The sequence below is a fragment of the Thermothielavioides terrestris genome, chromosome 2 (assembly GCF_000226115.1).
Source record: "Thermothielavioides terrestris NRRL 8126 chromosome 2, complete sequence".
NCBI lineage: Eukaryota > Fungi > Ascomycota > Sordariomycetes > Sordariales > Chaetomiaceae > Thermothielavioides > Thermothielavioides terrestris.
The window spans coordinates 3,288,884-3,315,000 of NC_016458.1; the positions used below are offsets into that span (position 1 = coordinate 3,288,884).

Below are 26,117 nucleotides of genomic sequence, written 5' to 3' on the forward strand. Positions count from 1 at the left end.
ACCCGCCGCGCACCACGGAGCTGACGGAGAAAGAGAAAAGCAGCAAGCTATCTGCTACGATATAGGCGACCCCGGAGCATGGACTGATCATTTACCGCGCGACCCACGGTTCCACCACGTGCTATAGCGAATACGCAAGTTGCGGCCGTCTGCTTTCGCTTCCGACGACGACCCTCGGCTCCGCACGGCTGAGCGCTCCCAGGCCTCGTCGCCGCTGACGGTCCCTGGTGCTGGTGGGATGAGCGCCGCCCCAGCATTCCGCGCCTCTGCCTTAAGCGATAGCTCTTCGACCTCCTACTTAGGCCCGTCATCTGGTGTGGCGGACGGTGCTGCCACAACACACGGCGGCTTCAGAAACGCCGAGTCGGCACCCGCCTCAACGGGCATCCCCGCCGTCGCCGACCTGCCGAGAACTGTGGCCGCGGATTCGGCTGGGACGGGCCTCGTTGATGGCTCTACTGGCCTCGAGCCATCTCGCGGCACGGCCACCGTGACCGTCGAGTACCCTCCCGACCTGGCGTTGTGGCGTCAGAGACTGTTCGATCTGAAGGAAGCTGTAGTCCTTAGCGCGAAGGAGTGAGTTCACATGGGCCCCGAGCTCCATCGTATCTCCCCCCTGCGTCTCTCATTCTCCTGCTTGCAGCTTGGGCATGCTCATCAAACCCGCAAATCTCCCAAGATATGATACATACTTCCCCTGGATCGACAATGTATACTCGCACAGGTCCACGCAGAGGTACAAGCACGGGCGCTTTGTCTCGCACTACTACGACTGTCGAATGAAGGGTAGGCCGTCGGGGAGACCCAAGTCGGACGATCCCAACAGGAAGAAGCGCAACCGCAGGGCGCGCAGGCGCGACCTCTGCGACGTCAAGATCAAAATCACCGAGTACCCGGCCTGCTCGGGCGCGGAGCTGCGGGCGGGCGATGGCATTGCCCTGGGCAGCAAGGCGCGTGAGGAGGCTTGGGCGCGCATCCAGAACGGCCCGTTCTGGGTGATGCAGCGGATCGATAGCAATGGGAGAAGTGGCGGGAGCGGCATTAAGCCATCAACGCACAAACACGATCTGGCAATGAGTGATTTCATCAAGCTAAGCAGTGCCCGCCGGCGGCTGGTCGAACTCGAGAGGGAGGCAAAGCGAAGCCAGAAGCCGTCTCCGTGGAAACCAACGGGGGCTGCGGGCGCGACAGCCAAGCAGCATGCCGCAAGCGAAGAGATCAAGTTCTATTCGGCCTGTTTCTGGTAAGACGTCGGGTTCCTGGCCGGCTCGCTAGCGTTCGCTGACTTGTCCCTCACAGTCCCTTTTCACAGCGCGTTTGGATTGCGCTCGAAGCCAAGGGCATCAAATACCAATATCGCGAAACATACCCGCTCCGCAAGCCTAAACCGAGCGAGCTCCTGGAGGCCAATCCAAGAGGGCTGGTTCCTGCGATACAACAGGGCGAGTGGGCATGCTCCGAAAGCTCCGTCATCCTTGAATATGTGAACATCCTTGCGGCACCTTTTACCCTGGGAACCAGCGATGGTTCTGGCCAACAAACCCCCCTTGCTAACGGCATTGGTCTTAGCTCGAAGACCTCAATAGCGTAACGCCTCTGTATCCGTCAGTCCCGCGACTCAAGGCGAATTGCCGCCTATGGATCGAATTTGTACGCAATTGTTAGGCCGTTTCTCATCCACTCGGGTCTATCTCTGCTGACTCCAGGCGCAGATCAACTCCAGAATCGTGCCCGCTTTTTACAGCGTCCTCGCAGCGCACGAGGAAGAAGCACGAGGCCTCGGGATGGACAATCTGCAGCGTCAGATCTCGGCCCTGGTTCAGGCCGCTGATGAGCAGGCAAGTCTGGGACGCCGGCCATCGAGACCAGTGGCAGCATGCTTACAGCAGCCCTACGTTCGAGCAGGGACCCTTTTTCCTCGGCGACCGCAAGTGTCTCGTCGACGTGCACCTGGCGCCGTTCGCCTTGAGGCTGTCCCGGCTGCAGCCATTCCAGGACTGCCCTCAACCAACACCGCAGCCACGATGGCAGCGATGGCTGGATGCTCTCGAGCAGGACCCGCACGTGCGCAGCACGCTCAGTGCGGACAAGCTGTACACCAGTTCGATGGGTGATTTGCTCAAGGGGTTCCCGGTGTTGTCGGACGGAGCTCGCTATCAAACGGGCCCGTAGGCTGGCCCGCAAGATCGTCGACGTCGTGTATTACGGACCGGTGTAATTAGAGGCTGAGCGGCCTGCGCTGCGTCTTAGCATAGCTGTGCTCGCCCTGAACTTGTGGATGACAATGACAACGGAGGAACTCCATTTGGTGCATCGCTGATGATTCTATCTGGCTCCGAGGTGGCAACCTGGGAAAGAAGCAGGTTCATTGTCTAGGCAGACGACGGGGCAAAACGGAGGAGTATTGTGTGCTGAGAACTTCGTAGCGAAAGCAGGCACCGTTTTGACATGCCCACAACGCGTGCAGGTGTGCAATGGCTGCTGCGAGCCGCCCGTGGCCGGTTCTTGACGTTCTCGACTCAATGGCGAGCCAGTTAGGTTGGTTCGTAACCCTCGCTGCAGAGCAGTCGGGTGGGGGGGCTTTAAACCCCCACCACTCAAACATTCCCATTCCTCCATCACCTGCAACTCGTCCTTGAAAACGAAACCACACTGTCTCACGCAATCCAAAGCGACGGCCACCAACCGCACCTGTATCTACTCTTAGTGCTTTCGGCTGTGTTTTTATTGTTCGGCCCGTATACGAACCGCCCGAACCATCGCCCTCCACCGGTGCATGCCTGGTGCGGCGGCAGTGCCCAACTCGTCAAGATCAAGATTGTCGAGATCAGATCGCAAGAAGATGGATGACTACGCGACCGAGTCGGACAGCGACTACACCAGCTATTGGCGGGATTGGGTGCGTAAAATCCATCTGCAGCCTTCTTTCATCCCCTCCCCCCCTCTCTTCCGCTGCAGCAGCGATGTCCGCCGTCTGACCCTGCTCGCACAGTTCATCTCCTCCCGGGGCAACGAGTACTTCTGCGAGATTGACGAGGACTATCTGACGGACCGCTTCAACCTTACGGGCCTCAACACCGAAGTCCAGTACTACCAGTATGCGCTCGACCTGGTGACCGACGTGTTCGATCTCGACTGCGACGACGAGATGCGCGAGGCCATCGAGAAGTCGGCCAGGCATCTGTACGGCCTTGTGCATGCGAGATACATTGTCACGACGAGGGGTCTGGCGAAGATGGTTTGTCCTGCCTCCTTTATTTAATTCCTGATGATGTACTCGGCGCTGACTGGTTCCCCCGCGAAAACCAGCTCGAGAAATACAAGAAGGCCGACTTCGGCAAGTGCCCGCGCGTCATGTGCAACTCGCACCCGCTGCTGCCGATGGGCCTCTCCGACATCCCCAACGTCAAGCCGGCCAAGCTGTACTGCGCGCGCTGCGAGGACACGTACAACCCCAAGTCGTCGCGCCACGCGTCCATCGACGGCGCCTACTTCGGCACCTCGTTCCACAACATCCTCTTCCAGGTCTACCCGGGCCTCGTGCCGGCCAAGTCGATCGAGCGCTACGTGCCGCGCGTCTACGGCTTCAAGGTCCACGCCGCCGCGGCGCTCGCGCGCTGGCAGGACGGCGTGCGCGACGACATGCGCCGCCGCCTGCGCAGGCTGGAGATCGAGAGCGGGTTCAAGGACGACGACGAGGACCTGGAAGAGGTCGAGGAAGACGACGTCGACGAGGATGAGGAGTTCCAGCAGCGGCAGCAACTTCAAGTTGCCGAGTATAGGAGAGGTAACCCTGCCGCTGCCGGTTCTGGCTCGGCGCCGGGGGGCGGGGACGCGCAGATGGGCAGCGTTGCTTGACGCCCGCCATGTGTGTGATTTAGGACCGGAGCGGACTCATTTTCTGTGTTTAGCATGATCACATGGAAAGGACGGCGTCATGGCAGCGAACTTACTCATGGGGGAGGAGTTTGTTAGCCGGAGATGGAGCCTGATTTCTCTTCCACTTTGATACTCATAGGGCAAAAGCTCGAGGATTGGCGCATTTGCACTTTGGCTTTTTCTCTCCTTTCTTTGTTTTCTTTCTTTCTTTCTTTCGTTTGTTCTTTATTTTTTTTTTTTTTCTTTGTGTTTTTCGAGAAGCGGCACATATACCATTACATAGGCAACAGGAACTTTTGAGTTGGCCCCGTCCCTCCTCCTCGCAAACCGACATTGCATGTCAAGCACCTATACGAAGAGAAGATGGCTTGACTTCATCCTTGGTCGACTACTTTCCATCGACACCCCCACCAAGGCTTGCGCTGATCCGATCTCCTTTCACATTTGCATTGGAGACTAGGGAGGAGGAAAAGTAGATTTCGAAAGAAAAGAAAGAGGAAAACAACAGAACTCCGATACAACGCATCCTCCAGAGGACTGGCTCTTTTGACCCCAAACATCAGAATGATAACCCCGAACACCGAGAAGACGGCGTGTATCTCTAGCCCCTCCCAAGTATCAGAACGACCCGTGCAATACCAACCGCTTGTAGACGAAGTGCACTGCCCTCGTGGGTAACGGTAAAAAACGGTAGAAAAATGACGTTTCTGAACATGCAAGACTAACTCTCGGAAGCGCCCATGTACGAGTCATGAGCAACCGAGGGAGCGCCCGGCGCCTTGCGCGCAGAGGCAGCATGCGGAGTGGCGCCCAGGGCACTGCCGTGGCCGAACGCGTCCGCCGCCCCGAGGGCCTCCTCTTCGTCGCCGGACCGATACTCTCCCCGCAAGCGGTCCGTCGCGTAGCTGAAGCTCCCCACGCCGGCCCAGAAGGCCTTCTCATTGCTGCGCGGCCCCCACGCCCAGCCGGCGCCCTGGGAGATGGGCAGGTGGTAGTAGCGGAACGAGAAGATCGCCGTGATGGTCCCGATCAGGTAACCAAACAGGATGTCGAAGCCGTGGTGCCGGAAATCCCACCACCGTGAGCCGGCGATGAAGACGGACGCGAAGAAGGGAACGAGGGCGATGCACAGGAGGTAGATGGGCGGCGCGGCTGCTTGCCGTCGTACCGCAGCGACGGTCCGGTTGTGCCGCGCAATCCCCTTGTTGCCCAGAGTGGCATCCAGAGTGGACCGCGAGGGCGCAGCTGCATGGCGGGCGCCAAGTTCGTACGTGTCCGGCCCGGCGACCTTAATACCCGGCAGCCGCGTCCGCGAGGGGAAGGCGGCAAAGGCGGAGGCGTCGGCGAAGCCGGCCGGAGCGAGAAAGGGAATGGTGATGGCGAACTTGCTCGCCACAAACAGGGATAGATAAATCAGCCCTATCTAGGAGTTAGCCGCCGCGCCCAATCTCCAGTGCCCGAATATCCAGTGTCAGAAATTGGTGACAGCACACCTGCAGCTGACGAGCTCGAGTGTCCACTGGGGTAACTCCTGAACCCATCGTCCAGCGTAGCCTTGTCCGGGTTCTTGCAGATGCTTGGGCTCACGAGCTGTCCGCTGGCGGTTGCCGTCTTCAAGCCGCCGATAATATACCGCGAGAGGTTGTCGAGGTCGGGCTGGCATCGGGACAGCAGGTCGGGTCGAGGCTTTCCGAAGAGGTTCTTCATCCCGTTGGTAATGAACCATGCGGCCACTATCGACAAGGCGAGGCCCAGCCAGCCTGCATGCAGCTCCCACAGCTTGCGCTTCCAGATCAGCGACTTCGGGGTGCCAGCGGGTACCGTCGCGCCGGGGACGAAGACCAGGGCGACGACAGCAACGACCGCGATGGGGGCTACGATGGCAACTATGACCAGTAGCCAGGTGGGAACAGTCTCCTTGACGGTGAATGGAAAACTACCGAATTGTCAGCGGCATGGTTCAACTGGGGCGAGGCAACGAGGACACGGGATCTCAACATACGCGATATCGCGATCGTCAAGCGAGAACGGACGCTTGTTTGGTGTGAGGTTGCCCAACACGTATCCGACGACGGCGAACACGACCAGGACCAGCCAGTCGAAGCCGTAGGACAGCACCAGCACCCATGACGCCCTCCCCCTCCTGCGCACGTTGCCTCCGGCGAGGTCGAGATCGTCCATTGTGTCGCGGGGTCCGGATGCTGTTGCTGCTGGAGAGAGGGATCGAGGATGCATGAGAGGGTGGATTGAGTCGTCTGGCATTAGGCACCGAGGGATGATGCAACAATGCCGGCCGGGGTGCAGCGAAGTGCCGGGCCAAACCGTGAAGGAAAGGCAGTCACGAGAGCAGAGCGAAGACCACCCACTCAGGCTCCAGATTTGTGCAACTCGGTACCTTACCGCCACCAGCTGAAAGCGGTCTCTCCCAAACCAGTCAAAAAGCAGACAAAATGGCCACAGACACGGAACTAACGTAGGCTATGCGGTAGTCGACTAGTGAACGCCAATCCGCGCAAGGCACAGTAAGCTTCTTGACTGTCGGGGGTTGGGTGGCCCCTGAGTCCGGACACGTCCTGCCCTGATATCTCTTTTGCCGCCTTGTTCAAAGAGCTCAGCCACAAAGGGGATCCACCTCAGATGACGAACACCCGAGCGGTTGGCCAGGGTCGGCCACCAACAGCAGGTCCCCCAGCGGCACAGGCAACGAAAAAAAATGAAACACCAATGAGCTGGATTGGACTGATGAAACATACATGAACTGAGCGCCTCTGCTTCGAGGTCTTCAATTGATGAAAGTTCTTGTTGGACCTCTTCAGGTCCCCTTATGCGCTGCAGTAGCGAAGCTAACTTCATTGGGCGTGTTGGCAATGGGCAGCTGAAACTGTCAGGCTCCATCGGCGGTCCAGAACCTCGACAGCGCTGGCTGTAGACTTGTACGAAGCAGAAAGGCACGGCAGGCGCCGAAACCCAATTTACGAGGAACCTTCGCTAGGTGGGTACCTACCAACACCCCTGATCTTAAGACATCCGGAGAGCGTTCGTCCATGTTCATCTCGAGTGGTGTTACTTGCCGAAGCCATGGCCATGTGATGCGCCATCGCGATGAGTTTCGACGCAGCGAGCAAGCTGTGTCGCAGCCCAAGGAGCGGGGGTGGAACACTCGCACTGGGGCGGACAACAAAACTACGACCTGGAAGGCTGATGGCTAAAGAGGTCCCGCCAAGACTAATTTCGGCCAATTGTCGGCAATGTTTTTACAACGTTTTTACGCAACCCCGATCGCCAAGGCGTTTTCGCTATCGCCAAGGGGTTTGCACTATCGCCACGGGTTAGCCACGGGTTAGTTCGCCGGGGGTGCGGGGGGCGGCGCCAGCCCCCCGCTAGTTAGGGTGAGGGTTATAGTTAGGGTGAGGGTCAAGGTTAGGGTGAGGGTTAACTTCGTTTTCTTTTTTTTCGATTTGGTTGAGGTTTCGTAAAGTTGTTGCAACGAGTCTTTACGATTATTCGTTGTTGATGTTGCTCGAAGTCGTCGCGGCCCCGTCGTGGCCCCGCTCACCCCGTGGCGATTGTAAATACTTGTAAGCGGCAGTCTCCGAAATTAGTCTTGGCGGGACCTCTTTAGCCATAACCCCTGGAAGTTAGCATGGTGCGCCGAGTGCTGGATCCAATCACAACCAAGCTCTTCGCCAAGGTATCCATATTTGGAAAGTGCTGGGCGGTTGGTTACCGGATGCGGATTCCCGGCGACCCAACGCTGAACAGAGAAGAACAGCGCTGAATCAGCACCCATACGGAGAACTGCGTCCAAGTGGGCAGATGGAGGAAAATTAAACGATGGGCAAGGGTACAAAGGAAGAACGAAGAAAGAAAGACAGAAAGAAAGAAAACAGGACGAAGGAAGGTCGCGAGAATCTTGAATAGATCCGTTTTCCCCGCGCTCCTCGAGCCAACGTCTCGGACCCCCAACAGAATGAGTTGGACTTCAACGCCGCCGGCATCCAGTATCACAATTGGTGTTGGTCTACATAGTGTACAAGATCTTTCCGCCCATACTTCAGCAGCATAACAACTCCCCTCGCAAGCATTAAGCGGTCTTCTTGTTCCGCCGCCTGCCCATGTTCCGCACCCGCGGAGTGACCACCCACTTGTTGACGTTGCTCTTCTTGCGCGTTTTGAAGCCGCCCTTGGCCGGCTGGCCCCAGGGACTGACGGGGTGTTTGTTACCCTTGGACTTGCCGCGACCACCGCCGTGGGGATGGTCGTCTGATCACAAGTCAGCAGAGCGAGCGGTGGCTGGGGATAGGGGAAACGTGATGGGCAAGGAAAGCACGGGGTTCTCCCCAACATACTAGCGTTCATGGCCACGCCTCTCACCGTGGGCCTGATGTTCAGCCGCCGGCTTCTTCCGGCCTTGCCTAGCTGCCTGTGCTGATGCATGATGTTGCTGGCGACGCCGATGGTCGCGCACGCGTCCTTGCTGACCTTGCGGACTTCACCGCTCTGCAGCCGGACGATGACGTGCTTGCCCGTCACCACCTTGGTGCCGTCGTCGCGCGTCTCCTCCTCTTTCGAGACGATGGTCGCGTAGGTCCCCGCACTGCGGCAGAACACCGCGCCGCCGTCCGGCCGGGAACCGACATTGTACACCATCGTGCCGACGGGGATCATGTGCAGCGGCAGGCAGTTCCCCCTCCACGCCGTCCGCGCTGCCAGGATACCGGGATCGATGACGCCTCCCATGCTGTCGAGCAAGTCTTGGGGAATGCCAGCCCGGTAGCTCTGCACCACGTCGCCGGCCCGCATGCCCTCGGCCGCCACGATGTAGCTCTTCTTGCCCGTCGCCTGCTCCGTCAACAGGGCAATGTGGGCGCTCCGGCCCGGGTCGTACTCGATGCGCTCGACCGTGTGTGGCCCGGGAGTCCACCGCTTGAAGTCAACGATGCGGATCCTGCGCTTGTGGCCACCTCCGCGATGTCTGACGGTGATGCGCCCAGTGTTGTTCCTACCACCTTTCCCATGGCCCTTTTTGGGGAAGGTCAGCGGCAGATACGGTCTACCCTTCCACAGATGGTCGTTGATGGGTCGCTTGAGGTGCCGAAGACCTGGTGTCCGTGGCTTGTACGTTCGCATCTTGACTGCTTGCAATTCAGTCGACGGGGCGCTGAGACTGGTGTTGGCGTTGCCGGACGTATTCGTGGCTTCGTTTTGCACTTCGCTCGAGTAACTTCGGGCGGTGTTGAGACGGAAAGCTCGGTGGCATAGAGAGGCCATAGAGGCTGCCCCAGCAGCCAGGGGACGGAGCCGCGGCTGCAACATTGTCGGAGGGCACTGAGAAACTGAGCAAGCCTGGCCGAGACAGCAGGGGAAACCAGCGCCGAGAGCTTGTCAATCTCGGGACATCGAGGTGAGGCCGGTGTCAAATAGGCTCGCAAGGGCGCGGAATAGCGCAGATGGTCCAATTGGCCGCTGGTATCCAGCCGCGCTCTCGATATGTCATAAGTCAGAGGCGGAGGCGGCGACGGTAGGGACAGTGAAAGCGGAGGTGGTACAGCCTGCTGGGAAGCGGTTTCGCGATTCCAAACGTTTGGAAAATTGCTTCGTGATCCCCTTGGCCTGTGCACGCCAGTCCGCAGTGGTGTGGTGGTGTGTGGCTGGAGGACATGGAAATGGGGCTTGACCTTCCTGTGTGAAGCCGCGGCTCCACATTCACTAAATCGCGAAAAAACGCCGGGTGCGGCTTGATGGCAGGGGTTGTCAAGAGCTTACCCGCGATGAACCAATCAAACGCCTGTTGCCCCGTGGTTGCTTTTGTTGATGGTGGGTTCCTGGATGGCAAGCACGACCGCGTTCCTTGGTTCGTACCGTGTACCTCCACCGTGTCTTAAATCACCAGCACCGGTCCACTGCATTTCGCGTCAACGCCTCCCTCCTTCACCAACACTGCTGCCGCTCAACACTATAGACTGCAAGGCCGGTCTTCCATAAAATATTCATCGTTCCGGACTCAATTTGAACAAGTCTTTGAGCCAGAACTTTTTGAGCGGGCCTTGGTCCTCCGACGTCCAAATCACGAGTTTCTTGCGTAGGCAAGACGCACGAGCCACAACCGCGTTTCCGAAAGTACCAGGTACGTTACAGACGAAATACCTCGCGTCTGATTTACGCAGGAGCCTTGGCCTTGCTTACCCTCTTTCCACATGAGCCCTTGTCCCCATCCGTCTCTCCACCATAACTTTCCAGAAAAGCCAGAGAGCAAAGAGCTCTTCTGCACCCAAGATTGTCACCTGCCACCATCACGTAACCCTCACGCACCATACCCTCGACACGTGCCATTTCGCCACTACAATTGGCAAGCTGCCGTTGTGTGACCGAACTCGGGTTGACGGAACGCGTCGTTCACTAGATCGAGGCGGGAGACGCAGCCGCCTGCGGCGCGTTTTGGTGTTTCTGAGACTCATCTCATCGGCTGGAGGACGCGAGATATCGCTTGTCCGTGATTTATCTCTGCATCTTGGTGAGTTTATTGCCTCTTCTTCCCCTACGGTCACGAGTCGCGTCGGCGAGTCGCTTTGCCGCATGGCTCTCTCTCTCCGTAACGCGTCACAGCTAACCTACCGACAGCTTTGCCCAACATCCGTTTTTCTGTACCTGTTCCCAACCTACCAGAGCGGCCACAATGCCGGTTGTAAGTGTCGCCACTCTGGAAGACGTCCTGCACTTCAATCATCACTCCTTCCACGTGACGCGACGCGACATTCAGTGCCATCGTCACTGTTCCCGCTAACCCGCCGCTTAGAGGACAAGAAACCCTCGTTCGGTAACGAACGAGAACGATGAGAACAGCAATGCGACGGCCCGTGTTACCCGGGCAAAGGCTGCCGCGACGCTGAATGTTGACGAGCTTGCCATGCCCACCAAGCCACTGCTGTCAAAGAAGACCGCCGCCCATGCCAATCCCGCCCGGAAGCGTGCTGTCCTCGGCGATGTCAGCAATGTGACCAAAGTCGAGGCTGCGGATGGCAAGAAGCCAGTCGGGAAGCCTGGCCTCGTGTCCAAGGCTGCCCAGCCCACAGGCATCCAGAAGAAGACCACCGCAACACGGTCGGCTCTCACGACAAAGGAAATCAACAAGAAGGCGGAGACAAAGCGTACGGGCCCCGGTTCCATTGTCGCGCAGAAGCGCAAGACCTTGAGCACAGCAGCCACCAGTGCTGCCGTGAAGGAGAATACACCGGAGGAAGGCAAGCCGAGCCGCAAGAAGGTTCACACGCTTGATGCCGAGACGAAGACAAACACCGAGGCGAAGGCGGTCAAGCCTGCGCGCGAGGAAGCCCCATCATCACCGGAACTCTTGGCCGTCGAGCCGGCGGAACGCCCTCCTACCCCGGAAGCCGTCAGGGCCCTCGACAGCGAAGACCTGGACGACCCGCTGATGGTCGCCGAATATGCCAACGAGATCTTCGAGTACCTCCGCGACCTCGAGTGCAACTCAATACCCAACCCTCAGTACATGTCCCACCAAGACGACTTGGAGTGGAAGACGCGGGGTATCCTGGTCGACTGGCTCGTCGAGGTCCATACCCGCTTTGGTCTGCTGCCGGAGACGCTATTCCTCGCTGTCAACATCGTCGACCGCTTCCTCTCCGAGAAGGTCGTCCAGCTCGACCGTCTTCAGCTCGTCGGCATCACTGCCATGTTCATTGCATCCAAGTATGAGGAGGTCCTTTCGCCCCACGTTGCCAACTTTCGCCACGTCGCCGACGATGGTTTCAGCGAAGCCGAGATCCTGGGCGCCGAGCGGTTCGTCCTTGCCACCCTCAACTACGACCTCAGTTACCCGAATCCCATGAACTTCCTCCGCCGCATCTCCAAGGCCGACAATTACGACATTCAGTCCCGAACGATTGGCAAGTATCTTATGGAGATCAGCCTTCTGGATCACCGTCTTTTGGGCCACCGCCCCAGTCATATCGCCGCTGCCGCGATGTACCTCGCTCGGCTGATCTTGGACCGCGGCGAATGGGTAAGCCAACCTTCTGTGTGTGAGTGACGATGAGTTGGCCGGCCGACTGACACTTCGGCGTGCGGCAGGATGAGACGCTCAAGTACTATGCCGGGTATTCCGAGGAAGAGATCCAGCCCGTGGTCCTGGTGATGATTGACTACATGGCTCGCCCGGTTATCCACGAGGCATTCTTCAAGAAGTATGCCAGCAAGAGGTTTCTGAAGGGTACGTTGCTTCTTGCCCTCTTTCCAACGCTTTGCCGCGTGTCTATAATGTCCGTGCTCTGATATCTCGAGCTGCAGCGTCCATCCTCACCCGCCAGTGGGCAAAGAAGAATGCCCACCTCTACGGCATCGTCGATACCCATCAGACCCTGGATGAGATTTCATAGAATTCGCGCTGGCCATGCTGCGTGACGCGGCAGCGCTTCACGTCTCTACGTTGTAGAGTGTTAGGATACCGCGCTGTGGTTGGATTCGCCCGCACCGCCGACACCTCACGATCATAGATTAACGACGTCCCAATTCCCGTCTCTGGGCGGATGGGTCCGTTTTCGACATCTTCCCCTTCGACACAACATCCACTACAGGGATCAGGGCGCCTTGGGCATCCCTTGCCTGGCGTGTTTTTTGCTGCGGTACTGTCGGTTACGTCTTGTTTTAGGTTTTTTTTTCCTTTTCGCAGCAGCTTTTATCCTTTCCCATGGATTATTATCGCGAAGGCGCCCGGCGTCTACATGCAGGCGGGATAGGGTCCGGTGGAGTGTGCAGTTTCGCTTTCGCATGGACTTGCTCGAGGCTTTACATGCCGCCCTCCTGTTGCTGGAATTCTGGATCTTCGCCGTCTCAGACTTTGCGTTACGACCTGGGAGGTTCTGGCACTTTGTTGCTGCATAATAGGCGCTGCGGGACTCGGTTGGGTTGGGTGCTGCGGGACGGAAGGACTGGGTGAAGAAAGGACTGGGTGAAGCCAGTTGTTTGGGCGTCTCTTCGCTTTCCTAGAGGGGTGGACGAGAGCCGGCAAGGCTTGTGTACATACATAGCATTGTTGGTTTGGCCATGGGGCGATGACGGGTTTAGGCATCGGAATGAGAGCATTGATTTTGTCTTTGCACCGTGGATCCCTGCGAGATGTCTCCCCAATATTCATTCCCATGCCGCTGCTGCGGAGAATCTAGCTTGATGCTATCACGACGCCCGCTCACCAGCTTCACTCAATACATTTAGGTTGAAGAGACACAAGGACCGCTGTCGGGGTACGGAACCAGACACGCAGGCACGCACACTCACACTGGCTTGTGGAGATCTTGTATTCATCTCCGGACAAATCTTCTGGGTAGACGTGTCCTCGGTCCAGTTATCTCAAGTGCTTCCCTCCTCCTACTCGATAATACGCGAGGTAGGGGAGAACGCGGCATAGATGGGTTACCTAGGTAGCCATGCTTATAACTAGAGCAGCATCATGGAATCCAGCGAGACGGCAAACCGGAGTTGCCCTACACAATGGAGGGAGGATGGTGCTGTGCAACTGGTGTTAACCCGCTTGGCTGTATCCGGCAGGTTGCACCTCCTCCTTTTACTGGTTGTTTATCTGTCCGTCTGGGAGCGGGGGTTGCCACCTCTTCCAGTCTCAGGTCGGCTGACCCTCGGGCGGGTAGAGGATGATGGGAATGGCTGACTAAATTGGCTTGGGAGATTGTTTGGGTCACGTTGATTCGATGGTTGCCCGTGGATGACACATGGCTTTGCCCTTTCCTTTAAAGGTCCTTTATTTTTTATTTTTTTTTCCTATTTTTTTTTTCTATTTTTTTTTTTTTTCCATTTGTTTATTTCCTATCCTCCCACGCCTCCACCATGCCATTTACTTCCCGTCTTGCCTCTGTTCCATTTTGGGTACCGCCTGTTTCTGATGTGATGAAAGAAACCCGTCGGAATGGCCATGATGGTTATGTGATGTCACCTTCCCGCCGTCACGGACATCATTTGAAGTCCGTGTGATGAAGCAGATGAACCGTTGGACCCTGAAAAGTTGCTGAAGATCCAAGAGAAGGGGCGTGGTGCGGGCGTGAATGGACCGCATGTTATTATGCCATTACTAGGGGAGATGTGGACAATAGAACACCAGGTCGGAAGGAGATCGTGGAAGATCAGGGGGAAAAGCTCGTCCTAGCGTTGGCTAACTAGGCTAAGTTGCCAAATTCGATGTGGAGTACAACCTTTGGATGAAGCTGCTATGCTCCGAGCGTTATCTGTGACGGTTTGTTGAGTTTGTGCGCCCGCACTGCTGCCTGCCGCCCATCGCACTCCGCGGGCGACGTAGCTGTGCTTGACAGAGCACGGCGCACACTAAAGTTGGCCGCTCTGAGATTATGTGATAGAATGGGAGGCGCGTCGGGAAGGTGGGTAGCGCAGCAGAACCGTGGACTCAGCAGCAGATGTTGGGCATGGGTTAAGAAGTTCGACCAGTCGAGAACCAAGGGATCGCTGGCTTGTTGGACGCTTCTTAAAACGCAGAGCCAACTCGGACGCACTCGGGAGGTCGGTGCACCGCACGGTCGAGGAAGACGTTCCCCACGGCGTCGCGACACGAGCGCTTGAGCTGGCGCATGGTCTGTCTGGCGGCCCTGGCCTTGGCGAGGACGATGCGCTTGAGGAGGGCGTGGCGCTGGGGGCGCTGCTGCTTCATGACGTCGCTTGGGAAGTAGGACGGGATAAGCGAGATGTCGGTGATGATAGACATGTCGTCCGGGATGCCGTCTGCTTCGAGGCGGGTATGATGCCGCTTCTGGCGCTGCGCCAAGATCCAGAAGGGCATGTTCATCGTTTCCATGATGCCGTCCTCGGCGTCCTCGGCGTCCTCGGCGTCCTCGTCGTTGTTGTCCCCGTTCTCGCTGGCCAAGTGGGCGCGGTAAATCGTCGTAGTAGGGTCGCTGTGCTCCTTCTGGATAAAAGGCCTAACCTGAGGCTCGCCATCGGCCTGCGCAAGCACAGGTGGGTTGCCCGCGAGGGCAGAGGAGGAGAAGGGAGAGGAAGAGGAGGACCCCGCCGGTTCGCGCCGCCCGTCCTCCTCCGAGCTAGTAGCCGTGTCCGTCGGGATTGCGTACAGGTGCGGGCCGAGGTTCCTTGCAACCGCCGCCTCCTTGCCCACCCGGGTCGACATTTTGGGCATGGTCTTGAACTTCTCCACGGTTCGACCAACCGAAACGCACTGGGAATCGTCGAACTTGACGTCGTCGCAATCGATCTCGTCGGTGCTCTCAAAAAAAAGACCAGCGTCAGGGTCGTCGTCCACCTGCTGGTCGGCCAGTCTCGTGCGGAACAGGCAAGGGTCCTCCCGCGCTCGCGGCCGGCGACTCTCGATGGGGACAGACGGTCGGAAACGCATCGAGCGAGCTTCCCAACCCGCGTTTGAGTGGTGGTCCGGCAGCAGGATATGCTTGGCGAGCCTGCTGTCGAGCGACGAGAGAGGCTTATTGAAGGGGAAGAAGGCCAACATGGTCGCTGTCACGAGTGCCGAGAAAGCTGCAGGTTCTTGCTGTCAGCGGGACGATTTCTTTTTCCTCGCGAGCCTGTTGTAAGAAGCGCGCGAAAAAGTAGCAGCAGCTGACAGCAATCGACAGAAAGTTTGGATTGAGAAAAAAGGGCGAGGCCAGTGATGACACCCCATGAGCAACAAGAGAGGCGGGCTGGGAAAACAATATGGGGGACGTAGAAGCAGTGTGATGCATTGCTGCAGATTTTGCGGTTTTCTGAGGCCTTTGGTTCCTGCATATGAGCTCTGGAAGCCAGCTGTTCAGACCGGACACGCAACGTGATGAGGGCTCAACTTGGGATGAAAACAAGCAGGCTCATGCGTGTAAGAGCACGAAACAAAAGGGAATGAGTGAGCGAGTGGGTGAGCTAGCGATCCAGCCAGCCAGCCAGCCTGGTGTGACATGAAAAGAAGGCATCAAAACACGCAGAATCCAAAGTGACTCCTGTCTCTTCCTCCCAGATGGCACGTTGGGCTGCGGGATACTCATGCTTACCTCGGTCATGGTGTTTGCCAACCGCTCCTTTTCCTCGTTTCCTCTGCTGCCGCTCCGTCCTTCCCGCACGCACACCCATCATCCTCTTCAGTACTTGAAAAGCACTGCCGCGGAATCGGCCATGTGCTGTGCCAGGCGGTCGCCTCACCATCACATATCCCTCGCTCCGGTAGTCGCCGCAACCATGGCCGTCCATGTCGTCGTTGTCCCGCTCCATGGCAGGTTTGGCCGTCAGTGTGTGGAAGAGAGACGAGAGCAGTCAGCTGGGCTGTCGGTGTCGGCATGTGTAGCAGCTTCGGTGACTCCAACGCAGGCTGCTCCCAACGTTGAAATAACGATGGTGTACGCAAGCGGCTCCATGATCGGCGGTATGGCATGGCGCGTCAGCTCTTATGTCACTGGTGCCCGACCGCGCCCTGCGACGCAACACTCTGTGATCTGTGTGGTAGGCTAAGCAGAAGCCGAGGCATCTGACAGAAGGTTCGCTCGTCTGCTGCAACAACGGCGGGTGTCCTTTTTTTGGCCAGGACGTGTCCTTGTCCCCCGAACTCGAATCAGCATGTGAGGCGTGACGTGGCTTGGCACAAGCAAAGGAGAGGCTCCAGGTTCTGTGTTCTGCCACGTCGACGGCACGATTGTGCAAGGGCTGCTTAGCCACAAAGCTTGGATTGAGGCTCGCGGATGCTTCGTTGTGCACAGATATGACAGGCTTCACCGTTGGCTTGGTCCCGATGGGCTTCCGGCCGAGTGTGGCCCCATCGGCCGTTGCCGCTCCGCGAGCGCCGACTGGCTGGTCGGGAGACACCGGCGCTTGTCAAACAGTCGCGGCCGGGCTGCCAAGCACTGCCGCAGAAAGTGAGTGGCCCACATAAGGTAAGCAGTATTTGCAGGCACGGGGGGTCTGTGCATGTGATGTCGGGTAGTTTCGGCAGCGTCTGCCAAGACAGGTCAGTGCAAAAGGGAGGTGCCTGCTTGGCTGCTTGGGTAAATACAACTGGAAGCGTCACGGTGAACGTCACAAAAAATAGGGGTCCTTGCGGCGGCGATAGGGAGGAGGTAGCCACGTGCACTCGAGCCAACATAAACCATCCACTCGGTACAGTGTTGTCAAGCTGTAAATTTGAACATGCCCGGACGTAACAGTTCATTAGTTACCTCAGGCGTACTGCTAACGCCGGCGCCAGAAATCTCCCTCGAAAGAGCCATCCCAATATAGCCATAGCCTTCACTCCAGACCGGTTCCGTGATGATCAATCAATTATGTGGTATCAAGAAAAATAGCGTTGTGAAAAGAATCGAATCACTTTCCTCCTCCGGCCCTGCACCCAGTTGCAAAAGCCAGCAAAGATGACTCCAGACTGCTGCCCCCCTGGGACCTCAGGTTGCCGTTGTTGATGTCCGTCTCAGAAGGACATCATGCGCTCCTCGAGGCTGCAGAACGTGGCGGCCGGCCTCGGCTCGAGGATGTGCGTGGGATGCTCTTCCTCGTCGTGCAGCTCGAGTAACGACTTCTGGCGGAAGACAATGCTGTTGATGGTGGAGACGGGCGAGCTGGCCTGCGAGGCGGTCAAGCCCCGGTCGGTGCTGCTGGCTCGCGAAGACGCCGACGACGACGTCGACGACGTCGACAGCGACCGGCGGAACGAGGTGCGGAGGTTGTGCGGCGAGAAGCGCGCCGTAATGGCCTGGAAACGGGAGGTCTGCATCGTGTCGGCGAGGAGACAGGGTTGACGGATGCTTCGCGTGGGCGGTATGGTTTATATAGTCTCTTAAGTAATTGTACGTCCTCCCAGCCAGGAGTTGTGAAAAGGGAGGCACAGCCTGAAATCGATGAACAGAAGTGTGTATGCGTGTGGTTTCCACTCCGGTGACCCGTCCGGAAAAAGCGAGGGACGAATGAAGTGAACGACGTCGGGACTTTCAAAACCCCTGGAATGACGGGACGATCTATGACCGGCACGGATCAGAGGAGCAGAGGTCTTCGTCCTCGTCAGCGACAGCACCGATCTTGATGAAGCCCGAGAGGCTGAGCGGGGGGTTGAATGGCGGCGAGCCCGTCTTACGTGCCCGGGAGGAGGAGATTGCTCTTACTTTTAAGCACTCACGGCAAGCACGAGTTGTGTTCTGCGGAGTCTCGTATCAAACGAGACCGGGGCCAGCGAGGGGTCGAACCGGAAACGGCTTGGGACAGCAGCCAAGGGTTGCCAGGGGAAGGGAAACACGACACGGGTAGCAGGCACAGCCCAGCTCAACCGGAGGGGGGGGGAAGGCGGGGAGACGGGAAGACGGGGATTCGGGGCTCAGGTAGGAGCGACGAACGGGTGCTGCAGCACGTCCGTCATGCGTTGCCGGGATGGAGGGGATAAGGGTATCCCTTAAAATGCCCGACTGCGTGTCTTCTTGCATTCTTAAAACAGGCTGGTGGCGCTGTTGTCATGCACTCAGCACCAAGACGACGATAAGGACGGGCACCCAACGTCAATGCGATCGCCGGCGCGACCCGCTGCTCAACTGGACATCAGTCCAGCAAAACCAAGGATCTTCGGCAACCAAGGCTCATCGCCATCGCCACGCCATCGCCGTGCTTGGACTCCTGGCCGCATCCCCGGCCGTGGGCGAGAAAAAAAATCCCGAGTCTAATCGCAAATCGAGAGGTCTGGAGCTTCCGCGGTTCGTCGCTCTGTCGGGAGGCAAGGCAGCTTGCTGTGGGTCAGCCCAGCCGATGAAACAGCCACGCTCGCCTCTCGTGTCAGGCGATGACCTGACAGGCTGTGGATCCACCACGAGCAACCCCGGGCAGTCAAGACCCCGGTCTACACTACACTCAGTATTCCGTACAGAAGGATACTGACAGCGCAGCGTAAGCGATCGGTGTGTGTACATACACTAGAATGTCGCGTGAGCCCGCTGTTGCAAGAAGATGGTCGTACACGGGCCGCCCAGACCGGTGGCCAGATGCCAAGGACCATCTCTGCTGTGGAGGTTGGAGGTTGCGGCACCGTGCAACGTTCGGTGGCTTGGTCCCCTGCTGGGGTGCCTCGGTATGATCGCCGTTTGAGACGCGCAGCCCCCCCACTTAACTCCGGTACTGTGGTAATGGACCCTGCATCACCCTCAGTACTCCGGGCTCGGCACATCAGGGGCTCTGCCACGCCAGATGATCCCGTCCAGCCCTGTTTCATGTCTCCCGTCCTCGCCGCACCGGGTTTGATGCGGGGTCAATCACTGCATAGAGCCACAATGGGCTTCCTCAGGGCTTCCTCAGGGCTTTGGGAAGGCTCGCCGAGGCCCCATTCACACAGCAGACTCTGAACAAAGTCGACGTGAAGGAGAATATCAAGTGTCGTTGTCGTCCGTGCCGGAGAGTAGTAGTAGTAGGCCGCGCTGAAGTAATCCAGGATGGTCGCATTTGCCGCCTTTTCGGCTTGCATCGACCCTCCTCTTCGTGGCGGCCACTTACAACGCAGTATGCTGTGATATGGCCGTGAAGCTGTGCGTCATGTCGGTGGCACCATTCTTACGTGCTGCCCTTGCCCAGTGACGCTCTTGTGTAGTACCATAATCCAGCGGTGCACAGAACCTCGCCAAGTATGGCCGCATCATGTCGTTGCACTCCCGAGTCACTTGCAGGAATGTCTCGGGGTTGGGGAAACGAATCTAATTGTATACACTAAAAAAGGGGGGGATGTGGGACTCCCCAAACGTTATCTATGCGCAGCCGAGGGAGACTGTCCATCTTGATGTTCTAGTCCAACCCAGTTCCCAACATTGCTCAGTAATCCATACACAGTACGTGATGCCTTCACCAATACACCAATCTTGTAGTTGAATAACACAGTACAATCGCTGCCTCCCAAGAGCGCCAGTGCATTTGCTGAAACCACGCCGATCGCCCATCAAAACACCACCCCTCCCCCCGTCACTCCTCCAACCCGCCAACCCCCATTATCATCCCATCATGATGCTAAAAGCAAAGGAAGAGAAATAATCAAGGCGTTGAATGTCCATACCAAAAACGCCCGGCTCGTTTCCCGCACAGACACCTCCCCCCAAGTTCGTTCAGCTCAGTTGAAACCCCCCTGTGACCCCCACCCGCCCTTCTTCATCGTCGTAGCACTCCGCCTGAGACTCTCCACCCAGACCGAATCATTCAACACGTCCCTGACGAGCGCGGGATCAACCGAGCTGCCTCGTCTCCCCAGACTCGTAGCCTCGTCACCGTCATCGCCCCCCGCGTCGCCGGGTCCCGACAGCTCGAAGCTGAAGGCGCTCGTATGCGACCGATGCCCGGAGGAGGCAGCAGCCGGCCCGGATGCCCGCGGCGCGGCCAACGGGTGTCCGTACGGGGCGTCGTACGAGAACACGTCCGTGCCGAGCGCGGCCCAGCTCCGGTGCTGCTGCGAGCGGCTGGCCGTGGGCGAGAGCAGGCTGCTCGAGCCGGTGCCGGCCGTGGTGGTGGCGGCTGCGCTCGACTTGGCCCTGCCGCGCCCTGCCGCCCGGTCCCGCCGCTGCTGGTCCTCTTCCTCGGCCCGCTGCTCCTCGTTGTCCACCAGGATCTCGGGCACGTCGAGCTGCGGAATCGCCGTCATGCGTCCCGCCCGCTTGATCTCCATGTGCCGTTTGAACTGCCGGGAGTAGTAGAGCATGTCGAAGAAGCCCAGCACGATCCGCCTGCGGACCTGTTCCTCGACGCGCTGGAGCCGCAATTTGCGACGCAAGAACTCCTCGAGCCTGAGACGGACATGTTAGCCAATCCCCTGTACAGTAATCCATATTGCCCTCGAGTGTCTGCAGGGGCAGATTGGAGAGACACATACCGCAGACTCTTGTTGTCATTGATGATGTTGTAGTGCGCCAGGAGCATCAGCACCATCGTAAAGGAGATGCCCCTCTCGGGGTCCGCGGACACCATGACCTCCTCGAAGAACAAGTTGAAGCGGCGCCGGCGCTCGCGGACCTTGGCGACGTCGATCCTCGACAGGCGCTCGTTCAGCTTCCGCAAGTCAATGCCCGTCTTGTACTGGTTCTGACTGATGATCGAGGCGTGCCTGATGCTCATAGCGTCGTTGTCGCTGCGCACGTCCTCGAGGATGGCCCGCACGGAATCGTCGTTATCGTAGATGCGCATCTCGAACACCCCGGAGAGCTCGCTGAGGAGCCGCGGGAATGCCTCCTTGCTGATGAAGCCAGTCCCGGACGGGTCGACGCTACGCCAAGCTTCCTTGAACCGCCGGATTTCGTCGCGATCGACGACCGCCAGCCCGTTGGTCCGCTGGTACACGTACGAGAAGCTCTCGTAGATGAGCGACACGAACAGGTTGACGAAGATGTACATGCTGATGATGTTCCAAGCGACGAAGAGCACTCTCGCCCACGCGGTGCTGCCGCAGTCGCTCTGGAAGAAGTTCGGGCCTTCCACGCAGAACGGCGGTTTGACCTGCGCGAAATCCTCCATCACCTGGTTCCAGCCCTCGCCGCAACTGAATCTGAAAAGCAGGATGAGCGCGTGCGGTACCGTGCGGAGGTTGATGTTGGCATCCTCTGAGCCGCCGAAGCGCGTGAGGCTGAAGGTCTGTGTGAGAGCAATGGCGAACACCAGGAAGAACACGAGCCAGGTCGCCAGCAGGCTGCCAATCGTCGTCAGGCTGGCAGCCGCCGTCTTGAAGAGCTGGTCGAGCGCGTCGTTCCGCGGAATGAGCAAGAGGAGGAGCGCCACCAAAAAGAACTTGTGCAGCTGAGTGTAGGTAACCTGGCTGGGATCCGTCAGGAAGAGAATCGAGGTGGCAAAGGCGCCAGTGACCGCCACAAGAGAGAACAGGTCCCATGAGCTCTTCCGAAACCGGGTCCAACCGAGGCCAACAATGCGCACGACAATGTTCACAATGTAGATCAGCGTGAAGAGGAGGAAGAGGATGTCCTTGGCGCGCGTCCACCAGAGGGGCTCACTGTTGAATTCGGTGAGGAGCAGGACCAGGTGGAAGACGAGAACGGACGTGATGGCCAGGTACCACTTGCCGCGTTTCTCAATCGCTCGCTTGTGGCACCACATCTTCCACTTGTTCTTCTTATCGTCGTACGCGCTCTTGGACGGCGAGATCTGGCGAAGGAGCTTTCGGAGCTCGAGCCACGACCGCTGCTCGGCCGTCAAAAACGCCACTCCTGTCTGCTCCGTGTAGTTCCGCATGAAGACCGAGATGAACAGGGTGAGTATGAAGACGGTCGCCAGGAGGTTGAACACGACGAAGAACAGGGCGTTCCCTTGGCCGGCGAAAGGCGGGGAACCCTGCGGCTGGAGGCCCTTGCCGGTGATGGCTTGGGCGGCGAACGAGACATCCACCCATCCTTCCTGGCTCACAATCTGGAAGAGAATGAAGAGACTTGACCCAAAGTCGTCGAAGTTGAAGAACGGATTCGTGGCGACCCGTGGAGCCAGCACGGGCCAATTGTTGCTGAAAGGGGTGCTGTTGTACTCGCCGACACAGTCACTCAGGTTTATAATATTCGAACCGTCGTTGCAGGCCACCATCTTTCCGTTGAAGAGGTTCAGGCCGTAAATGGCAAAGGGAATCAGCAGCGAGATTGAGACGAAGGCCGCCTGGAAGAACCGCGGTAAGTACATGCGCACACACGCACACACACCCCCACACAGGGAGAGAGAGAGGTGGGGGGCGGGTAGGGGGGGAGGAGAGGAGTTGCCAGGGAAACTGCCAAATGCGGGCAGAGACTTACACTCAGAATCTTCGGACCGCCAATAATCATGAGTGAATGGAACGTCTCTCTGGCACTGTCGCTGACGTTAAGCAGACGCAGTGCCCTTAGTGCCTTGAAGGCGCCAACGGCGCGAGAGACAGCTCCAGCATTGGTGAAGAGCGTGATGACATTGATCCAGAGCGTGATTAGCACGACGGCGTCAATGATTCCCCACGTGCTTCGGAAGTAGGCGTTGGGAGTCCAGAAAAAGCCGTCAGCAATGATCTTGATGACGGCCTCGAGCGTAAACACGATGGCAAACGCCATGTCCGTCCAGACAAACCAGTTCAAGATGCTGAACGTGTGCTGGTCGAAGTACTCCTTTTGATACAAGGGTGTGGTGACGCAGGCGAGAATAACCATGGCAACAATGGCGGCGTAGATGACGGCCGAGAACGTGTACCACGCATACTTATTGGGTTGCACGCCGTCGAAACGCTCGGTGCCTCGACCGGGGCCCACGAGCTTTTGGCAGAGCCGCCTCAGTCGATTCCGTGGCTTGAAGATGAAAAGGGACGTGTTGTAGTTCGGGTGCCGCATCAGGTACTCTCTCTGCGCTTTGCGGCGAGCGGCAGTAGCGCTCACGGCTTGCCGGGCCAGCTGCCCCGGATCCAGAGAAACGATGGGACCGCCGAAGCCAACGTTGGAATAGAACGGGTTGGGCTCCCGGCTGCGAAATCGCGAAATCATCCTGCCCCACGCCGCAGACAGGAAGCCATTTTTGCCCCTGCCTTTGCCGCCCAGCTGCTGTGCGGACTCGCCGTCCGTCGTATGCTCCTGCAGAGGATCTAGAGCCTCATCCAGGAATTCGCGTACAAAGCCCTCCTTGAAGAGCATGTCTACCACGCCCGTGGTCTGATCCAACGGGTCCACGCGATCACGCGACCTGCCAAAGCCGAAGACCTTGGAGAGCGCTAGATTGGACGAACCGCCCAGTTCTCTGCGCTGCAGAAACGCCTTGACCTGTTCCAGGCGCTTCATGTCCTCGCCGACGTCAAAGTTCTCTTGGATGACGGCAATGAACATGTTGATGAGGATGAAGTAGGAGAGGATGAACCAGCCGATGAGGAATACCGCGCCTACCCAGGCCGTGTTGAGATGGACGGTGGAGGCCGTGACGTTGTAGAGAATGTCGGTCCAGTTCTCGCTCGAAAGTATCTGGTACATGCCGAGAAACGAGTTATAAATGGTGTTGAATGGGATTCTGAGCGGCGTGCCGTCCGAGTCCGTCGCGGGTAGCTGGCCTCGGAACAACTGTGCGGCAAATATTGCCATTAAGAAGGTCATCAGGAAGACGAACAGCATCAGATTCCCAATACCGGTAACGTTGCCCAGCACGAGCTGGATCAGCTCCCTCGTCATGGGGATAGCAAGGACCACGCGGTATACCCGGATAATTTGAAAGGCGGTGAGCCAGTTGTACACCTGACCCGAGTTGCGGATCGGCGGTAGAAGGATGACGGTGGTAATCACGGCGAGGCCAAGGTCGACAAGGTTACGCGGATTGCGATGGAATCTCCGGAAGTGGGCCGCCAACCGCAGGGCAATCTCGACGTCGAGAAAACTGGTGACCACGATCTCAGACACGTTGACGAACTCCTCGCGGCTTCGCGACATGGTGGCGCTCCGTAACGACTGGGCGAAGAGTCCGTAAACAATGATCAAGATCCAGAACCAAGAAGTCCCGTTGGATATTCGCTGCAGTGCGGATTGCCTTCGGGGGCCTTGCTCCATGCTTGCGTGGAAGAGCGGTGGAGGCTCCTCCTCGGCCGTAAAAGCGCTGGCCTTGGATTCCTCCCGGATGACTTGAAAGGAAGAGGTGATGACGGCAATCAACAAGTTGGTCATCCAGAGCATCATGATGATGATGCCGGCCCCGAAGAACAGAGCGGCTGGAAGGAAATCCGAGCTCACGGTGTAGTACATCAAGTCGGAGAAGGTGTTGGCACTCATGATGACAAAGACCAGCTCGAGGGAGTGTCCAATATCATCGAAATTGACCGTGCCGTTGTAGGGGTTGTCTTGTTGGAGGCAAAGGGAACCCCGAGGACAGATGAAGCCCTTGGCACTCTTCGCTCCGGGCCTCAGAAACTCGCTGGAGAGGTTCATTGTCGGCGAGGAAGAGAAAACCCAGGGTTCCTCCTTACCCGTCGTTGAGTTGAGATAGCCCCCACAAAACGACTTGCTCGGAGTGTAAGCGGCGCTGAAGTTAGTTGGATCCTCCGGGTTGATCCAAGTGCATTGGCGGCTCAGGCTGGACTTGAAGCTCTGTACTCCAATGATGGCGAAGAGAATCCAAAAGAAGCCCATGAGGAACGAGACTCGCACGAGGAGCGGGGCAGACTTCTTCAAACTCCTGAGGATAATCTAAAGCGCCGGGTTAGCAAGTTGGGGATGTGAGGGGAAGACAAAAACGCTTTCAAGGACAGAAAGGCCGACATACGAGGTTACCCCTTGTGAGTGCCAGCAACCTTATGATGCGAAGGCAACTGAGCATGCGGAACACATAGATGGAATGCTTGCTCTCCATGCCGGTGGCGCCGAGGATAAACGATATCCAAAACGAAACGACGGCTATGAAGTCGAGTCTGTTGAAGCTGTGGCGCAGAAACGCCCTGCGCGCGAGATGGAGCCGCTGCTGCTCCTCTAGTGTAGCTTGGCCCGGCAGCCCATACACAGCGAATGATCTAGCAAATGCGGGCACGAATTGCTGCTCCTGCGGCGGCTGCCGGACAGACTTTTGGCGCTGCGGTTTGAAGATGGCCCGGTACTGCTCGGCTACTCTTTCCCTGAGTCTCCGTTGGCTTCCCACGGGCGCGTAATCATCGGCGTTGATAATTAAGCCAGAGACGATTATCCTGGCTATGATCTCGAGAGTAAAAACCACAAACAGCCCGAAGAGCGCCCAGTCGATTGGGGTGCTTCCCCAGCGCTCAGGTCTGCTGTTTCCGGCAGCGAAGACGTCTGGCGCGGCCTCTATGGCCAGGAGGACCGCCTGGGCGATGATCAGAATCAGGATAAGTGGTTCGGTCCATGGATTGACCAGTATGTCACAGAGCCGTTTCCGTATTGGATTGTCAGGGGGGAATATGCCCAGCGAGTTTCCTCTTAGCGGGTTCGGGAGCGGGCCGAGCCGCCGAGCCGTGGGCGCCGCCTCTTCGGGCTGGAAATAATCAACGCCGGGTCTCTTTTCGGCTGGGGTTTGGAACAGTTGCGAAGGGTATGAGGTGTCGACAAACCCGGGGCCTGACACGTCGGTGGTTCGACGTTTGTCGACACTGGGTGAGCGAGAGCGATCCCGCCGCGTTGCCTGATCGACAAGGTCACCCTCTCCGCTGATCATAACGACACGTTGAGACATGGCCCTCATGATCGAACTCGCCCTCGACAGAGCCCCGCTGGCCGTGGGTGAGCGGGACCGGCGACGGTCCATCGGTGACAAACGGTCGCCATAAC

General features: G+C 58.0%; 9 protein-coding genes across 9 annotated transcripts in view; 4 read left to right on the forward strand and 5 right to left on the reverse strand.

The window, feature by feature from the left end:
- Positions 1-35: 35 nt before the first annotated feature.
- Positions 36-1,748, forward strand: THITE_2113117 (uncharacterized protein). Its single transcript, XM_003652040.1, has 4 exons — positions 36-576; positions 680-1,243; positions 1,300-1,483; positions 1,570-1,748. The coding sequence occupies exons 1-4, from the start codon at positions 239-241 to the stop codon at positions 1,663-1,665; spliced, it is 1,182 nt and encodes a 393-aa protein (XP_003652088.1). The 5' UTR covers positions 36-238; the 3' UTR covers positions 1,666-1,748.
- Positions 1,727-2,249, forward strand: THITE_2113124 (uncharacterized protein). Its single transcript, XM_003652041.1, has one exon. The coding sequence runs from the start codon at positions 1,831-1,833 to the stop codon at positions 2,170-2,172; it is 342 nt and encodes a 113-aa protein (XP_003652089.1). The 5' UTR covers positions 1,727-1,830; the 3' UTR covers positions 2,173-2,249.
- A 225-nt stretch (positions 2,250-2,474) lies between these two features.
- On the forward strand, positions 2,475-3,935 carry THITE_2113125 (uncharacterized protein). The gene is made up of 3 exons (XM_003652042.1): positions 2,475-2,899; positions 2,993-3,238; positions 3,310-3,935. Exons 1-3 carry the CDS (start codon positions 2,843-2,845, stop codon positions 3,856-3,858), a joined length of 852 nt encoding a protein of 283 aa, XP_003652090.1. The 5' UTR covers positions 2,475-2,842; the 3' UTR covers positions 3,859-3,935.
- Positions 3,936-4,406: 471 nt separating this feature from the next.
- Positions 4,407-6,256, reverse strand: THITE_2113128 (uncharacterized protein). The gene is made up of 3 exons (XM_003652043.1): positions 5,882-6,256; positions 5,373-5,815; positions 4,407-5,298 (listed from the first exon to the last, which is right to left on the reverse strand). The coding sequence occupies exons 1-3, from the start codon at positions 6,058-6,060 to the stop codon at positions 4,601-4,603; spliced, it is 1,320 nt and encodes a 439-aa protein (XP_003652091.1). The 5' UTR covers positions 6,061-6,256; the 3' UTR covers positions 4,407-4,600.
- A 1,341-nt stretch (positions 6,257-7,597) lies between these two features.
- Positions 7,598-9,496, reverse strand: THITE_2113133 (mitochondrial 54S ribosomal protein RML2). Its single transcript, XM_003652044.1, has 2 exons — positions 8,229-9,496; positions 7,598-8,142 (listed from the first exon to the last, which is right to left on the reverse strand). The coding sequence occupies exons 1-2, from the start codon at positions 9,193-9,195 to the stop codon at positions 7,964-7,966; spliced, it is 1,146 nt and encodes a 381-aa protein (XP_003652092.1). The 5' UTR covers positions 9,196-9,496; the 3' UTR covers positions 7,598-7,963.
- A 467-nt stretch (positions 9,497-9,963) lies between these two features.
- THITE_2113137 (uncharacterized protein) lies at positions 9,964-12,446 on the forward strand. Its single transcript, XM_003652045.1, has 5 exons — positions 9,964-10,006; positions 10,501-10,564; positions 10,676-11,902; positions 11,971-12,109; positions 12,187-12,446. Exons 2-5 carry the CDS (start codon positions 10,556-10,558, stop codon positions 12,273-12,275), a joined length of 1,464 nt encoding a protein of 487 aa, XP_003652093.1. The 5' UTR covers positions 9,964-10,006; positions 10,501-10,555; the 3' UTR covers positions 12,276-12,446.
- A 1,808-nt stretch (positions 12,447-14,254) lies between these two features.
- Positions 14,255-16,344, reverse strand: THITE_2113142 (uncharacterized protein). Its single transcript, XM_003652046.1, has 2 exons — positions 15,912-16,344; positions 14,255-15,405 (listed from the first exon to the last, which is right to left on the reverse strand). The coding sequence occupies exon 2, from the start codon at positions 15,377-15,379 to the stop codon at positions 14,387-14,389; it is 993 nt and encodes a 330-aa protein (XP_003652094.1). The 5' UTR covers positions 15,380-15,405; positions 15,912-16,344; the 3' UTR covers positions 14,255-14,386.
- Positions 16,345-17,039: 695 nt separating this feature from the next.
- Positions 17,040-18,312, reverse strand: THITE_2077110 (uncharacterized protein). Its single transcript, XM_003652047.1, has 2 exons — positions 18,003-18,312; positions 17,040-17,890 (listed from the first exon to the last, which is right to left on the reverse strand). The coding sequence occupies exon 2, from the start codon at positions 17,615-17,617 to the stop codon at positions 17,315-17,317; it is 303 nt and encodes a 100-aa protein (XP_003652095.1). The 5' UTR covers positions 17,618-17,890; positions 18,003-18,312; the 3' UTR covers positions 17,040-17,314.
- A 1,840-nt stretch (positions 18,313-20,152) lies between these two features.
- The window catches only part of THITE_2113147 (uncharacterized protein), a 6,771-nt gene continuing 806 nt past the window's right edge, over positions 20,153-26,117 (reverse strand). The window contains exons 1-3 of the mRNA XM_003652048.1: positions 25,105-26,117; positions 22,641-25,028; positions 20,153-22,506 (exon numbers count right to left, since the gene is read on the reverse strand). The exon at positions 25,105-26,117 is cut by the window's right edge and continues 806 nt beyond it. Of these exons, the coding sequence (XP_003652096.1) occupies positions 20,497-22,506; positions 22,641-25,028; positions 25,105-26,117 (5,411 nt within the window). The 3' untranslated portion in view covers positions 20,153-20,496. The remainder of the gene's footprint in view (positions 22,507-22,640; positions 25,029-25,104) is intronic.

Coding starts and splice junctions, on each gene's coding strand:
- THITE_2113117 (XM_003652040.1), top strand. CDS start 239: ATGAGCGCCGCCCCAGCATTCCGCGCCTCTGCCTTAAGCGATAGCTCT. Junction 1,244..1,299: donor TTCTATTCGGCCTGTTTCTG/GTAAGACGTCGG, acceptor TGTCCCTCACAG/TCCCTTTTCACAGCGCGTTT. Junction 1,484..1,569: donor GCTCCGTCATCCTTGAATAT/GTGAACATCCTT, acceptor CATTGGTCTTAG/CTCGAAGACCTCAATAGCGT.
- THITE_2113124 (XM_003652041.1), top strand. CDS start 1,831: ATGAGCAGGCAAGTCTGGGACGCCGGCCATCGAGACCAGTGGCAGCAT.
- THITE_2113125 (XM_003652042.1), top strand. CDS start 2,843: ATGGATGACTACGCGACCGAGTCGGACAGCGACTACACCAGCTATTGG. Junction 2,900..2,992: donor CCAGCTATTGGCGGGATTGG/GTGCGTAAAATC, acceptor CTGCTCGCACAG/TTCATCTCCTCCCGGGGCAA. Junction 3,239..3,309: donor CGAGGGGTCTGGCGAAGATG/GTTTGTCCTGCC, acceptor CGCGAAAACCAG/CTCGAGAAATACAAGAAGGC.
- THITE_2113128 (XM_003652043.1), bottom strand. CDS start 6,060: ATGGACGATCTCGACCTCGCCGGAGGCAACGTGCGCAGGAGGGGGAGG. Junction 5,816..5,881: donor CTTGACGATCGCGATATCGC/GTATGTTGAGAT, acceptor ACAATTCGGTAG/TTTTCCATTCACCGTCAAGG. Junction 5,299..5,372: donor CTCGAGCTCGTCAGCTGCAG/GTGTGCTGTCAC, acceptor ACTCCTAGATAG/GGCTGATTTATCTATCCCTG.
- THITE_2113133 (XM_003652044.1), bottom strand. CDS start 9,195: ATGTTGCAGCCGCGGCTCCGTCCCCTGGCTGCTGGGGCAGCCTCTATG. Junction 8,143..8,228: donor AGGCGTGGCCATGAACGCTA/GTATGTTGGGGA, acceptor ACTTGTGATCAG/ACGACCATCCCCACGGCGGT.
- THITE_2113137 (XM_003652045.1), top strand. Junction 11,903..11,970: donor TCTTGGACCGCGGCGAATGG/GTAAGCCAACCT, acceptor GGCGTGCGGCAG/GATGAGACGCTCAAGTACTA. Junction 12,110..12,186: donor CAGCAAGAGGTTTCTGAAGG/GTACGTTGCTTC, acceptor CTCGAGCTGCAG/CGTCCATCCTCACCCGCCAG.
- THITE_2113142 (XM_003652046.1), bottom strand. CDS start 15,379: ATGTTGGCCTTCTTCCCCTTCAATAAGCCTCTCTCGTCGCTCGACAGC.
- THITE_2077110 (XM_003652047.1), bottom strand. CDS start 17,617: ATGCAGACCTCCCGTTTCCAGGCCATTACGGCGCGCTTCTCGCCGCAC.